The 15000-nt window shown below is 37.5% G+C and overlaps 1 protein-coding gene across 1 annotated transcript in view; it reads right to left on the reverse strand.

Moving 5' to 3' along the window:
* Window positions 1–15000, reverse strand: part of gpc5a (glypican 5a) — a 156797-nt gene that overhangs the window by 104152 nt on the left and 37645 nt on the right. Inside the window, exons 3-5 of the mRNA XM_079617307.1 lie at window positions 11064–11758; window positions 7765–7892; window positions 6632–6757 (exon numbers count right to left, since the gene is read on the reverse strand). Coding sequence (XP_079473433.1) covers window positions 6632–6757; window positions 7765–7892; window positions 11064–11758 — 949 coding nt within the window. The remainder of the gene's footprint in view (window positions 1–6631; window positions 6758–7764; window positions 7893–11063; window positions 11759–15000) is intronic.

Raw genomic sequence — 15000 nt, forward strand, 5'->3', positions numbered from 1 at the left:
CAAACGTCTTCAGCTGCAAACAAGCCACAAACAAACAGCCTGAGACTCTTGCGGTGGATTTAATAAAGATAAGATGAATTATGTTACTAACCATAGAAATCTTAACGTTAGATTTTAAACTTATGATAAACTTTCCCTTTTTCATGTCTGATGGTGACTAACTTTCCATTCCAGATCTAACAATAAAACAAAATAATTATTACTCCCTTTTATTTAGGATGTAGCCATCAGACGAACTTTCAATATGATCTAACCTTCTAATGAACTTTTGACTCAATGTAACCTTGAATAGAACTTTGAAAATGGACTCAATGTTTTGTTATTTGACTGTATTGTGAAATGAATGACAGAAATATTAACCCTATACAATGTTTTTTTTTGATATTTTGCTGATGTCACTAACAAAGGCTAATGAAGTGGGGGCTAACTGAAGTCTGTCTCTTTTGTTATTTATGCTGCGCAACAAGTAAGTTGGAGTACAGTTAGGGAACTGAGGATGGATGGATGGATGGATGGATGGATGGATGGATGGATGGATGGATGGATGGATGGATGGATGGATGGATGGATGCATGCATGGATGGATGGTTGGATGGATGTATGTATGTATGTATGTATGTATGTGTGGATGTATGTGTGTATGCATGCATGCATGGATGGATGGATGGATGGATGGATGGATGGATGGATGGATGGATGGATGGATGGATGGATGGATGGATGGATGGATGGATGGATGGATGGATGGATGGATGGATGGATGGATGGATTTATGTATGGATGTATGTATGTATGTATGGATGTGTGTATGCATGCATGGATGGATGGATGGATGGATGGATGGATGGATGGATGGATGGATGGATGGATGGATGGATGGATGGATGGATGGATGGATGGATGGATGGATGGATGGATGGATGGATGGATGGATGGATGGATGGATGGATGTGTGGATGTATGTATGTATGCATGCATGCATGGATGTATGTATGTATGTATGTATGTATGTATGGATGGATGGATGGATGGATGGATGGATGGATGGATGGATGGATGGATGGATGGATGGATGGATGGATGGATGGATGGATGGATGGATGGATGGATGGATGGATGGATGGATGGATGGATGGATGGATGGATGGATGGATGGATGGATGGATGGATGGATGGATGGATGGATGGATGGACCAAAAAATAAAAGATCTTTTGTGTTTCGAAGAAGAAAGCAAGCGAGCCATACAAGTCTGGAAAAAAAAGTGTCCTAAGCAAATGTTTGTATGTTTGACCAGCAGAGCGAGAACTTACAGCAACGCCTGTGATTCTCTTTCCTATAATGCCACAAGTCTCAGAAGAACAAAGCCTGTTGGGAAACCCTGCTGTGAAACCAACACTACCTGCTGACAAAGGTACGTGTCAGCCGTAGGGAAGAAGCTTTTGACAGTTTTATCAGAAGCTGTCCACAAGAAACATGATTTTTTTTTTTTTTACAGATCCTGAGTTTACATTGTATGCGTATACATATCATAAATATATTATATGTATAGATCCAGAAGATCGCTTTGGGTGGCATCTAGAGGTTACTCAAGGCAATATGGTTACAAAACACGCGAGAACATGTTGAGGAAAATCTTCATGAAATGTCCCATCCCCACTTTGCATAGCAACACCCTAGTAACCACCCACAACAACCCAGCATCAAAGCAGCTAGTGTTGCATAAAGCGAACAACACTCTTCAGAAAATATAAAAATGTAGTTGAATGCTGATTTTGTAGGATAACAGAAATTCACAGCAAGAGTCTATCTACTGTACCATCTGCAACAGCTGCAAGGTTAACCCAAAAATACAATTGTGTTTTATATTATCAGCGGCATGCATTAATATTCTACAAGGTCACATTATAACTGAATCATTCGTAATTTTCCACTGACTTCAGAGATATATGGAGATACTTACAGGGATAATGCATAAAGACAAAACTTCATCTTTATGACATTACAGACACGTAACTAATTCCAAAAAGGTTAATGTTACATTTAAATATTATATATATATATATATATAAAAAAATTTTTTTAGAAACATTAAGAATGTTTGTATTAATTTAATTAATAAATCCTCTCGAATTATCATTATTTTGTGTATTGATGTTTTAAGTTTCTTTTCTATGTAACTAACTTTTAATGTGGATTTTTTATTAGTTACTTTTATGTAATGTATCTGCATAAATTTAAGGTAGTGTAAACATAAAAAAAATGTATGCTATGCTTAAATAATAGCAATATATCAAAATAAAAAATATGAAAAAAAATGTGCTTATTATTTTTTGCATTACAGCAACAAAAACCAGAAGTGTGTGTGTGTGGGGGGGGGTAAAGTATGGTAATGTCATGATGTAATTTTTCAAATTATATATTCTTTTAAATACAGAAAAGTTCATAATTTATAATTTAACTTTTCAGTTTCCAAAACTTTATTGATTGGCCACATAAACTACCATTATAATCAAAACAAGCATATAGTATACAATATAACAAAACAACACCAGTTTTGTCCCATCCAATCAGCCCTTCTGTTTTCCTTACGCCCCTGATGAGTGAGCTTTCCTTAAATAACATTAAGGTCACACGTTCTCCTTTCCTTCTGTGTCCGCTCTTATTTATCAAAGCTACAGCGCGGTCGATCCTAATGGCTGGTGTGCGTTTGGCCCTCGCTCTCGGCCCTTTCAGTGACCAGGGCCCAAACCGCTCCTTTTAGGTCTGAACGGCCTTGGTAAATCAGTCTGTCGCCCTCCGTCCTGTTTTATTTGTCCTTTTTATCCCTCTCTCCTGGCAGATGTGGGGCCTGGGGCCGGCCGGTTATTTATCACCGTTACCTCTGGAGCCTGAGGTGCGATGGAGGACGGGACTGCCATGCATAAGTAGACCGCTGTGACAAAGTCAGTCTGGAGTGAGACAAGTGTGCCATCTATCGCAGTAAAACAAAGATCCCCGTGTTCCTCCATAGTCTTAAAGAGACCGGATTAATCCGAGAGAGCTCTAAAGACTAATATAACATCTTTGAGACAAAGACACAGAGGCTTAAACGTGTTCGATACTGGCCTCTGTTTGAGACAATATTACAATATTCCCAAAGCAATCATGACCTGATTCATTATGGATTTTATCCCAGGCTTACTCGTAAAAAAAATTACTATGATAAAAACATGGAATAACTGATGGCATCAGGTTTTATTCCGGCTATTATGAAACATATCATTAATTACCTCAGTGTACCATGGTATTTACTTCAAAGTGCTTCAAAGAACACCATAGTTGAGAAGCTCATGATGACTTTATGTATTACTGTGTGTCCAAAAATATACGGCAATGTTTCTTTTTGGTTAAAAACATCTTTAAAATTTTAATTTACTTCTCTTTTTCCACGGCCTTCATCATTTATTCGAAGCAAACTATTAACATGATCACTAAACTAAAGCAGTAATGGTTCATTTAAATGCCTTACAGTACTTTTTAAATTTTGCATTAAATACCGTTTAGTACCATTCCATGCTTTTTTACACACATAAGGTAAATCCAGTCATATTTCATAAGTTTGTTTAATATTTAAGCTAGTCGCTCTATAACTCCATTTTGCTAATGTATTGTTATTTGAAATAGGGTGAAAAAAAAACATAATTTATTATTTAATGTATATAAATGTGCAACCTTAGCCTACTTATGGTAGCAAAATAAGTTTGTTCAAAGCATCAATTAAAAATGAATAAAGCAAGTTATTTATTCCTAAATATGCAAATAATGATTACTTTGCAAATATAAGTGGACGCAAAATGTCCAATTTAAGCTTGATGAATCATCATCAAATCCCTTGTTCCTCAGTGTCCACTAGAGGCCGCAGACGGTGTTTACTGGTGGACGATAGCCCGTCCTCTCCTCTTGAAATACGCTCGCACCTGCCATCTGGCAGCGCTGACAGCGGATGACAGTCGGGAGGAAATACCACCGGGGAAGAATTTATGGGAGTGTTGTGGCGATGACAGGCCAGGTGAGATAGGAGCAGTGAGGAGATGGATTGGATTGTCCCCAGCGTGTAGAGAAGAGGGGAAGAGGAGGATGCTGCGGATCCACTAACAGCTGGTCAGTCACTTATGAAGCTGTTTATGGTGAGCGGGACAAATGCCAACACAGACCACCACTACACAAAATCATTAATTACACAGGCGGAAACCATCACACGAGTGGACACATCTGTGCAGTGACGAGTGGCCATTCACACACTTTTTCAGAAAGTGTTACGTTTATGTAACGCAACGCAGGATTTCTCAAACGCCCCGAGGAGCTTGTGTTAGAGCGCTAAAGAAATGCCAATGGTGAAATGAGTTACATTTATCCAAAGCGACTTACAAATGTGAACAATAGAAGCCGTTAAACTAACAATAGGACAACAAAATGCACGTGCTATGACCCTTCACAGTTTAATCTAACGCAGTACATGTACTTTTTTTAAAATATATAGATATAGAATATAAGATGAAGTGTTAATGGACCAAGTGTTGCTGAAAAAGATGCGTCTTCAGCCGTCTTCAAAGAGTCAACATATCTTGACAAATGAGGAAACCACTTAAATGAGTTACTTTACCACTTTAATTAATATTAACAAATGTATTTAGAATTATTAGTCTTATTGTTTATATGATTTATTGTAAGGGTTCTGTCACTTCTGTCTAGTAATTTATTGGTTTTGTGACAGCCTGCCCTGACACTCCTGTTCTGTCTTCTGTGTGCCTTGTTTCATGTGCTTTCATGTGTTGTTAGCACACAACTTGTGTTTTACACTGTCTGTGTGCTTTCATGTTGCCATGTTTTGTGTGAACACGCGGCGTATGAGTGTTTTCATTAGCTGCGTGTTCATGTCTCGTTTTGTTTAAGCACTTTGAGATTAGTTTTACTGGCCATGTGCTTGTGTTTTGTCATGTTTGATGTGAGCACATGGCTTGTCGTGTGTTTCCTTGTGCCATGTGCTCTCCTGTCATTGTCTAACCCCGCCCACCTTGTTACCTTAGTATTGATTAATTTGCCCCACCTGTCCTCCCTCATTACCTGCTTTGTTTTCTCTCCCTATTTATATCCCTGGCTGCGTCCCAATTCGCATACTATCCATCCTAAATAGTATTCGAAAGTAGAATTAGTACGTCCCAAATCGTAGTATGTTGAAATAAGTGTTCCAAAGAAACCCGGATGGTCTACTATTTCCGGTCAGAATCCGAAGTGCAGATCGATGAACACTCTAACGGCTAATATTGCCAATAACCCATCGCGCGTTGGGCGAGGATTCGGTTAGAACTACAAACGAGTGAAAAGTGTTAAAAAAACTACTGACATGGAGGACGCGCAAGTCCGGCGTTATGTAGAGAGGTTTAGATAAAGGGGTTTAAGTGATTAATTATCAGTATCTAACCTGACGAAAATGTATTTATTCAATGTTGTCCACATTATATTGCATCTGCAGCAGCATTGTGAACTTTTGTAAAGACACATTTAGCCATTCACTTTTAAATGCATCATTATATATTCAAATTCCAAACACATGAGGAGAGTCTCCGCATGAAAGATCCGTGACTGGCAGATGAACGTGCGTCTACATTTCTCTCCGAAACGGTAGGAAATTAAATTAGATTGAATGGAGGATTTTAACTGTGACAAGATGATTGACAGGGCAGTTTACAGTGACAGGATGCACGCGACAGATCTGTCCGTTAATGATGACGAAGTAGTATGTCTCAAAGCTTGCCTACTTTTTTGCTACACACTCAAAAGTATATACTTTTTCTTCACAAAAAGAGTACATACTTTTAGGTCGTAGTATAAGTAGGCGAATTGGGACCCAGCCCCTGTGTTTTCAGTCCTGTGCTGGTTCGTCGTCGTTTATTCACCCTTGTGTGTTCCTAGTGAAGTCCAGTCCAGTCTTTTGTTTTCCCCCACGGGGTAGTTTTTGTTTGTATTTGTTTTATTTGATATACTTAATAAAAACCCATCTCCTCAACCTCCAAACCTGACAATTTATTTTAAATCTTTGCTTTTGGACATTTTACAATGATGTAAATAAAGCCATTTTACTGATGAACCAACAGATTGCTTGATGCAAATATAATATTGATTAAAAAAAATTACAGAAGGCAAAAACATAAAAATATCCAATGCCTAAAGTAATTTGAGTTGGGAAAAAAAAAAATGAATGTCTAATACTGGAAATATGCAAACCAAAAGCCCCAAAATCAGAGACTGAGCATGATTGGACAGATAATGCAGAAAGGTTTTCGTCACGCAGGTTTTCCTCCCTAAAAATCTACTGTTCAGAATAATGAGCAAGCACTGAATTTCAATGACATATCAGACCTAAACGCGTACCTGTACTTATAGTTAGTCTTTCGGTATACACTATTTTCCAAAGCAACTTGTAGTACATGAATTATAGGACTGACATGGTCGTAAGAGTCTTTATCAAAGCAACTATGAAGGTTCATGGCTCGAATCTTAGAGATTTAACCAGGAATCAGATAATAACCCAAAAAATCTACTTGTGATTTGATAAGCAGATAGATAGATAGATAGATAGAAGATTTGTACCCTTTGTCAACTTCAGCTCCGTTCCAGCAGGCCATCCCGTCTCCAGAGCCCAGGTCGCTCACACACAGCAGGTCCGCCAGGCCACCGTAGAACGTGCGGTACAGACGCAGACTGCTGAGGAAGTCTCTGGAGACACAGAGATCAGTTCGGTTCATTGTCTGTCCAGTAGATGGCGGACTAACACAGCTGTGTAATGCTCATGCTGATCAAGATAGACACAAATCCAGTGAGCAATTCATATGCAGTATCTATAAAAATCACTAAACAAATACATTCACTGTCTTAAAGCATGTTCTTAAAAATACCTATATTTGCATTTATATTTTGAATATCTTGTATGCCTTTGGTATATAAATATTAATTACAAATATTATGTGAGAAAAATGTAAGTTATTAATATTAAAACATAGTTAACCATTATACAAATAATGATACATGAACTATTATATTAACATGTAAAATATAACTATAAATGTTACATGTATTAAGACCCATTACTGTACTTATTTTATTTTTAAAATCTTTATTCCTTAGTGAGAGACAACAAATAGCATTAGATAATATTTAACATTAATGTTATTAAGACATTTTCCAAAATATTACACAGAATATTAATTATCTAAAATATTATATTAATATATACAATATGTTTATACATTATATATTTACAAAGACCAATTTATATTGTATTTATTTTATAAAACATTTTTATCTCTGGGTTTAAAAAACAAACTGCATAATATTTTATATTAATGATATTATTATTATTATTACATGTTTTCAAAAATACTATTATACAAAATAACAATGAATGGAAATATATTAATATGTAAAATATTATTCATCATGTATGTACAAAGTCCAATGTATATGGTATGATATATTTATAAGGGAGATTATATGGTATTAAGACATGTTTTCAAAATAAATAATTGGATTATAAAATCCAGTGTTATTTGTGTAGTAATATTTTAGTCTTCAAATAATTTCTATTATCCCTGTTATTTCATAGTTTTAATGACTTTAATGTTAATAACTGTGAAAAAAGTTTAAAAAAAAACACGATTCGCTACGTCCAAAGCTTTGCCAGTGTACGAGTGTATCGAGTGTGTTGATGTGGTTTCCAGACTCACCTCCTCCAGTTGCTGAGTGTGTCCTCTGTGTTTCTGCCCGCTGCTTTCAGAGGAATGGAGTCTCTGTTGTGCTGGACGCTGCTCACCTGCTCCTGCTCCCTGCTGGGGTGACCACACACCTTGTGCACCTGCAGAAGTCAAACACACACAGTCACGGCTACTAACATCTCCACCGGCGTGTTCATTAGGTCTTCAACCGTGGCTAAAGCTGCTGGTGACACTGTTTGCAGGTCAGAAGGTGTTGATGTGGGTGTAGTATCATGATCAGCCACTAGGCGATGCTGTTTTTTAAGTCATGGAACAACAGGATTCGCAATCTTGTTGCCTCTGAAAGGTCGACTTTGAGACGCTTTCTCTAATGATGATCTGGGGCTGGACTGTAAAAGTGAGAGGAATAGAGAGCAATTATTTCTACAGAACTACAAAGTACGATTTTGAAAAGCACAATCGTGACTCAGTCAGTCTGTAGTCTCGGCATCAGATGGCACATTCATCAATTGTTCACAGATTCACAGTCTGGTTTGCAGATAAAAATGGCAGATCTGCTTCATCTGATGCCAAGATGTTTGAAACTACCAGATCCAATCCGACCGTCTACAGTTTTCAGTCGAGGTGTGCAGGTGTTTATCAGGCAAACAAAGTTGTGTTCACAGAATGCAGCAAATTCTTACTGTATTAAAACTGTATTAATGAAATGAAATTGCATAATAAATATGTCTTTGTATATATAAATAATATTAATAATATACGATTATAAATACATTATATATACAAAGACCAATTTGTATTTATTTTATGAAAATAACATTGTATTAATACGTATATAGATTAAAAAATATTATGACACAAAATATTATTCACATTAATATCACTTTTAAATATTATAATATTAATTCATTATAACTATTATTAGTTAAAGGTATTGCGGAGGATCTTTCCTACTTTTAGAAAAGACCCGCCCTCTCCAATTTCTATTTGCTCCCGACCGAGAGGGAACGCCTACTAGCAGTGATTTTAAATCGATTTCTCCAAATAGCATGACAAACTTTACCTGTCTAGTAGAATCTTCGCGACTGCGGCATCAGTGGGAAGCCCAACATGTGCTTTTAGCGCACGCCAGCGTATGAACGGCCTTACGTAAACATATCACCAGAATGATTGACACTTAGGTGGACCAATAGTATACACTACCCACCCGGAAGAAGAAAATCCTCCGCTATACCTTTAATAAAAAAAATTATCTCTGACATGAAACCGTCTTTGCGCTGATGTCAGAAAGATAATTAATTTACTATGCATTATGATCTTTAGTTTTATGTCCATCAAGTTCCAAATTCAATGAGAAATAACCAAATGAGATGAAAACCTTTCAATTCTCACATATTTAGCATGTGGTAATACATAAAAAACATGTATTACCACATGCCTTTAATTGAATTTCCAGCAAAAATAACTGTATTATGATATGTAGGCATATGTACAATTACTCGTACTGTGATATAATATTTTGGTCATACTGTCCAACACAATGTGAGACTAAGCGGGCAATAATGTAGGCATGTGTAGTGTTTTATAAGGATCCTCATTCCTCTTCAATGACTTAAATGAAACGGGTCATATAGAGTGTTTTTATTGGTCTAATACTAGCCGTGATGCCCCACACTGACCCTAACCAATGACAACACCTTATTAGAGACTTGATTCTGATCCAGTTCCACACCTCGACCCCTGCAGATCAAGTGTCACCCGATAGCTGACAAAGCCATGCGGTTTAAAGGCCTATTTCTACTTGCAGACACACACACACACACACACACACACACACACACACACACACACTGTCTGCAAACATTTCAACACAGCACAACACGATCTGAAAACATGGATCCCACAGAAGCGCACTGGTTTCTGGCACACTCAAACTCATGTGTCCAGAACACATCAGCGAGGCCGGCCGTGTCTCGGCAGCTGCCCACACCGAGGGTATTTTGAGAATGTTCTGGGCTCGCTGGCAGCATCATGGCATGTGTGACTGTGTCTGTGAGCAACTGATGTTCAGGCCGTGCCGCATTCCACGCTGTAGTTACACGACGGCTTTTAAGACACTGCTTGAGGAATTTTCAAGGCATGAAAATTGCAGAAATGCAGTGTTTAGGTTTAGTGTTTACCGAATTGTGAATGCAAGTCATTTGGACGAACCACAGCCATAAAAGTAAATGAACATTGAGTCTTCAGGATTTTATAGACTAAATTAAATTCAAAATCTCACATGCTGCCATCAAGTCGCTTCAGACATTTTGGGAAAAACTGAAAAATATTTATGTAACTGGCAAATGCGTCAATTTAATCCAGCCAAAATTACTTACAGCTTGAATAGGGCTTTTTCTGAAGACTTAATTTATGTATTTTTCTTCAACATTTGGTACTTTTATGCCCTGTTCTCATATATATTCATTTTATGGAGAACATGTCAAACTACACTTTTTATCTTTTTTATTTGATACTTTTCAGCTGAATTATATGTAGATTTCATTGATTTACTCATGTCCCAGAAAGTAATTTTTAACTTATGAATATAAATGATCAGATATTTAAAATGAAGATGATCTAAAACAAAAGTGAAAGATTAAATAATAATAATTGACATCATCTTTTTATGTTTGTCCTCCATCATTTACACCACACTGAAACAATGCGGCCCCTAATACAGATTTCAGTTTTTTTTTTTTTTTTATTAAGTCAAATTATGCCAGAACTGAGAAAATATTATTTACTCATTTGTACTTAAAATATATAAAAGGATATAAAATTAGTCTTATTTAAATACGTTTTTTTTTTACTCTAAATATTTATTATTTATTTATATATTATGTTTAAAATATAAAATATTTATATTTCAAAAAGTGCCTATAGATTAAGAAACATCCACATATTAAATATTCATATACAGTAACTATATTGATATAAATATGCATTCCTGTATCTCTAACAGTAGAGTATGGCGTTAGCAACAGCAAGCTCATGGGTTCGATTCCCAGGGAATGCATGAACTGATAAAAAGCATACTTTGGATAAAAGCATCTACCAAATGCACAAATGTAAATATTCCCAACAGTAAAAAAATTATTTGCATCAAAGAATATATATATATGACAACAGCTGATGCTTTTATCCAAAGCAATAGTTCATTTATTGAGGGTCATTTGACCATGAGAAACCTGGAGTCAACTCATTTGCTCAAGATCCGTAGTGACGTCTTATGCATGATCACTTTGGATCCTACAACCTGTGCTTAGTACCTGAGCAGAAAGCCGGGGTCCATTCCTCTGTGCGTGGGCCACTGCGTCCCTCACCAGCCCGTGGACTCCCAGAAGCACTTGCTCCAGGTCTTGTGCCCCGTGCATGCGGGTGGAGAGGGTCTCTAGCGACCGCACAAACTCCCTCCAGTGGGCGTCCACTTCAGCCAGGCTGGCGAGACACCCTCGCACCACGTTGAGGCAGTAGCCCATGCAGGGCTTGCTGGCGGTCAGACCCTGGCAGTGTGGACAGTAGCTCATCCTCAGAAGGCCACGTCTGCATTCACGGCTGAGCTGAATATGGTCTGTGGTGTTGATGACCTCGATGCCCAGATGAAGCGCCTGCAGAAACACCCGTCCCGGCAGAGATGCGCGGGAGATGTGTGTGGCGAGACGGCCCGGGGCTCCACCGTACGGCACCAGATCCCGACACGCCGCGCGGACACACTCGGCGTACGCCGGAGACAAGCGGGACAGACCCGGCTCCACCAGTCGCTCGTAAACAAGAGGGAACAGGGCGTCGAAAAAGCGCTGAGAAGCTTCTTCCAGGCTGAGCTCGGAGCCCAACACGAACAGCCCCACATCTGTGAAAAACTCCCCCACGGGAGCCGCCGCGGGACTGGCCAGGTCCCGGTACGTGTGGAGGAGGACGGTGTGAGTGTGGTTCTCCGCCTGACGCACCAGAGAGTCCACGGTTTCTGGAAGAAAGACAAAGAAAAGATGTGAGAAACGGTTCAAGGGAAAGTTATAAAAAAATTATTAAAAAAAGGTTCTTTGGAATAACATGACGAATATTTCTACAATATTAATAAAACAGAAACTCTCAAGTGCTATACAAGTTTGTCTTTTTAAATTGTTCAATATACACTCACTGGCCACTTTATTAGGTACACCTGTTCAACTGCTTATTAATGCAAATATCTAATCAGCCAATCACATGGCAGCAACTCAATGCATGTAGACATGGTTGAGATGATCTACTGAAGATCAAACTGAGCGTCAGAATGGGGAAGAAAGCTGATTTAAGTGACTGAATGTGGCATGGTTGTTGGTGCCAGACGGGCTGGTCAGAGTATTACAGAAACTGCTGATTTACAGGGATTTTCACACAAAACCATCTCTAGAGTTTACAGAGAATGGGGTGAAAATGCCTTGTTGTTGTCAGAGGAGAATGACCAGACTGGCAACAGTAACTCAAATAACCACTCGCTACAACCAAGGTCTGCAGAAGAACATCTCTGAACATGTCAAACCTTGAAGCAGAAGAGATACAGCAGCAGAACACACACCGGTGTCACTCCTGTCAGATGAGAACAGGAAACTGAGGCTACAATTCACACAGACTCACTAAAACTGGACAATAGAAGATTGGAAAAACATTGCCTGGTCTGATGAGTCTCAATTTCTGCTGCAACATTCAGATTGTAGGGTCAGAGTTTGGTGTAAACAACACTAAAGCATGGATCTATCCTGTCTTGAATCAGCGGTTCAGGCTACTGGTTGTGTAATGTTGTGGAGGATATTTTTCTCCAACATTTCTAATAATAAGAAGTGTTTCTTGGGCACCAAATCAGCATATTAAAATGATTTCTGAAGGATCATGTGACACTAAAGACTGAAGTAATGATGCTGAAAATTCAGCTTTAATCACAGGAAAAAATTACATTGTAAAATATATTGTAAACAATATTACAATATTTCACAATATTACTGTTTTTACTGTATTTTTGATCAAATAAAAGCAGCCTTAGTGAGCAGAAGAAACTTCTTTCAAAAACATATGATGTATTATATTTTCTTGCACAGTAGTGCACCTTTAACATTTTCATAAAAATGTCAAAAATTGCAATATTCTCTCTGGTTCACGCTATGAGTGCATAAATCTAACAGCACAGAAATGAGTCCCAGACCCTTTGAAAGCAGCGGAGCAGAGAATGGCACTTCCTGCAGGCGAGCCCAATATGAAATGCCTTTTTATCTGTGTGCAAAGACATCTAAAGAGATTCCTCAGTCCAGAGAGAAATAAAAAAGGGGATAACAAGACAGAGAGAGCTTGAAGATACAAGGGTGCAATGATGCCTTGAAGCGCTCTTCATATATCTGTGTTTAAAGAGCTTCCAGCACATCCAGAGATCATCTGCCTTTTTATTATTCTATATTATGTCTGTTTATGATGCCCACAATCATCTTTGTGCACATTCTCCAAACACTCAGTGCTAATTCATATGCGTTTATATGATGTATAAACAACAGTGTATCTCAGAGAGCATTATGTTGGAAATGACTCATAACTACTGTAGTTTTAATGGCCTTTGGTTTTATTATGTTTTCTGTTTCTTGTAAAAGAAGCGTGTGACATGAGGATATGATAAGCGATTTATCTTTGTGAATATATACTGAGTAATATATTTGAATCCAAAACTTTTATAAATTATGCATTCTAAAAAAAGGACGAGGAATACAGAGAGACAGGAAGACAGACAGAAGGGCCAGATATGCAGAAATAACCTGAAGGCAGGTTACAGGTTCAGTTCCCTGTGGGAATCTTTTTGCCTGTGGATTGAGCACGACTTCCTCAAGTTAGAACAATATCTTTGCTGCACTTTTTTTGAGCCCCTAGAAATACATGAAGAAGAACAGAACAGTCGGCACTCCTGCGTCTTCTCGTTAACACCGGGAAAGTCAATCTAAGAGAAAACACTGTAAAATTATACAAAACATCCTGGATAGCTGCATCATTAATGCTTGGATGTTGCTTAATTTCTAAGTGTGTGTGTGTGTGTGTGTGTGTGTGTGTGTGTGTGTGTGTGTGTGTGTGTGTGTGTGTGTGTGTGTGTGTTTACACATTATACATTTATACATTGAATGTAAAAATTGTATACAAAATGTAAAAAAAAAAAGTTTAATATATACAAAAGCATAAAACTTATGCATACAACTTGCATAAAATATTTAGACATAATTGTACAAATATATTACAATATACATATACATTTATACATTTATTTTAAAGGTGTTACATTTTAAATGTAAAGTGTTGGTAACACTATACTTAAAGTCTTTATGCATTATAAAGGTATTCAAAATTAACATTTGAATGGAATATATATATATATGTATAGTAACCAAAGTTAAAATGCATTATAATATTTTGCAGTTTCCTTGTTACATCTGTATTTGGTTTATTGTCATTGTGCGTTTATTGTGTTTTAGTGCATTATACTTTCTAAAGGTGCAACATAAGTACTACAGTATAATGTATTATAACTGTATTACAATTATTCATGAGATTTCAAGGAATTATTAATGCATTAAAAATACTTTGAAAAAGGATTTAAGTAAAGTGTTACCGCAATGTTTATCTATAATGTTTGATTTGAATGAGATTTGAATTAATAAAATTAATAATAAAATAAACTTTTCATTAATTTAAAAGGGTGATGATGGTCCTCATTCTTTCTTTGCACTCCGGCCAGTAACTCAACGAATCCAATTTTTCTTTTGGCATTTGATGAGTGTTAATGTTGGTCCCCGATTGTTGCTTTGCACAAATGGCATTGCTGGCATGCTCTCTATGGCATGATTCCTTTTAAATAATAACTGTCTGACTACAGCTTTGGATGTGTGTGGGTAAGATGGGTCAGTGTGACCGGGGCCGAATCAAGCAGAAGGGTGAGACGTTGCCCTAAAACTGTTGTGCAGAGAAATGTGTGTGTGTCTGAGTGAGAGCTGAACACATCATGTGCCTGTCATGGGTTGTGATGTAAGAGTGTGAAGTGGGTGAGACGTGTAAAGAAAGAGAAAGATAGATCTGAAGGGGTAAAACAGGGTGCTTTTCAGACCAGTAGTGGCTTGAGTATATCATATAAGCAATATATTTGTGTGTGAATATTAATACTGATTCATGTATTTTTAAATCTAAAACTTACTCAAATGACCC

Source organism: Phoxinus phoxinus (assembly GCF_949152265.1).
Source record: "Phoxinus phoxinus genome assembly, chromosome: 6".
NCBI classification, from domain to species: domain Eukaryota; kingdom Metazoa; phylum Chordata; class Actinopteri; order Cypriniformes; family Leuciscidae; genus Phoxinus; species Phoxinus phoxinus.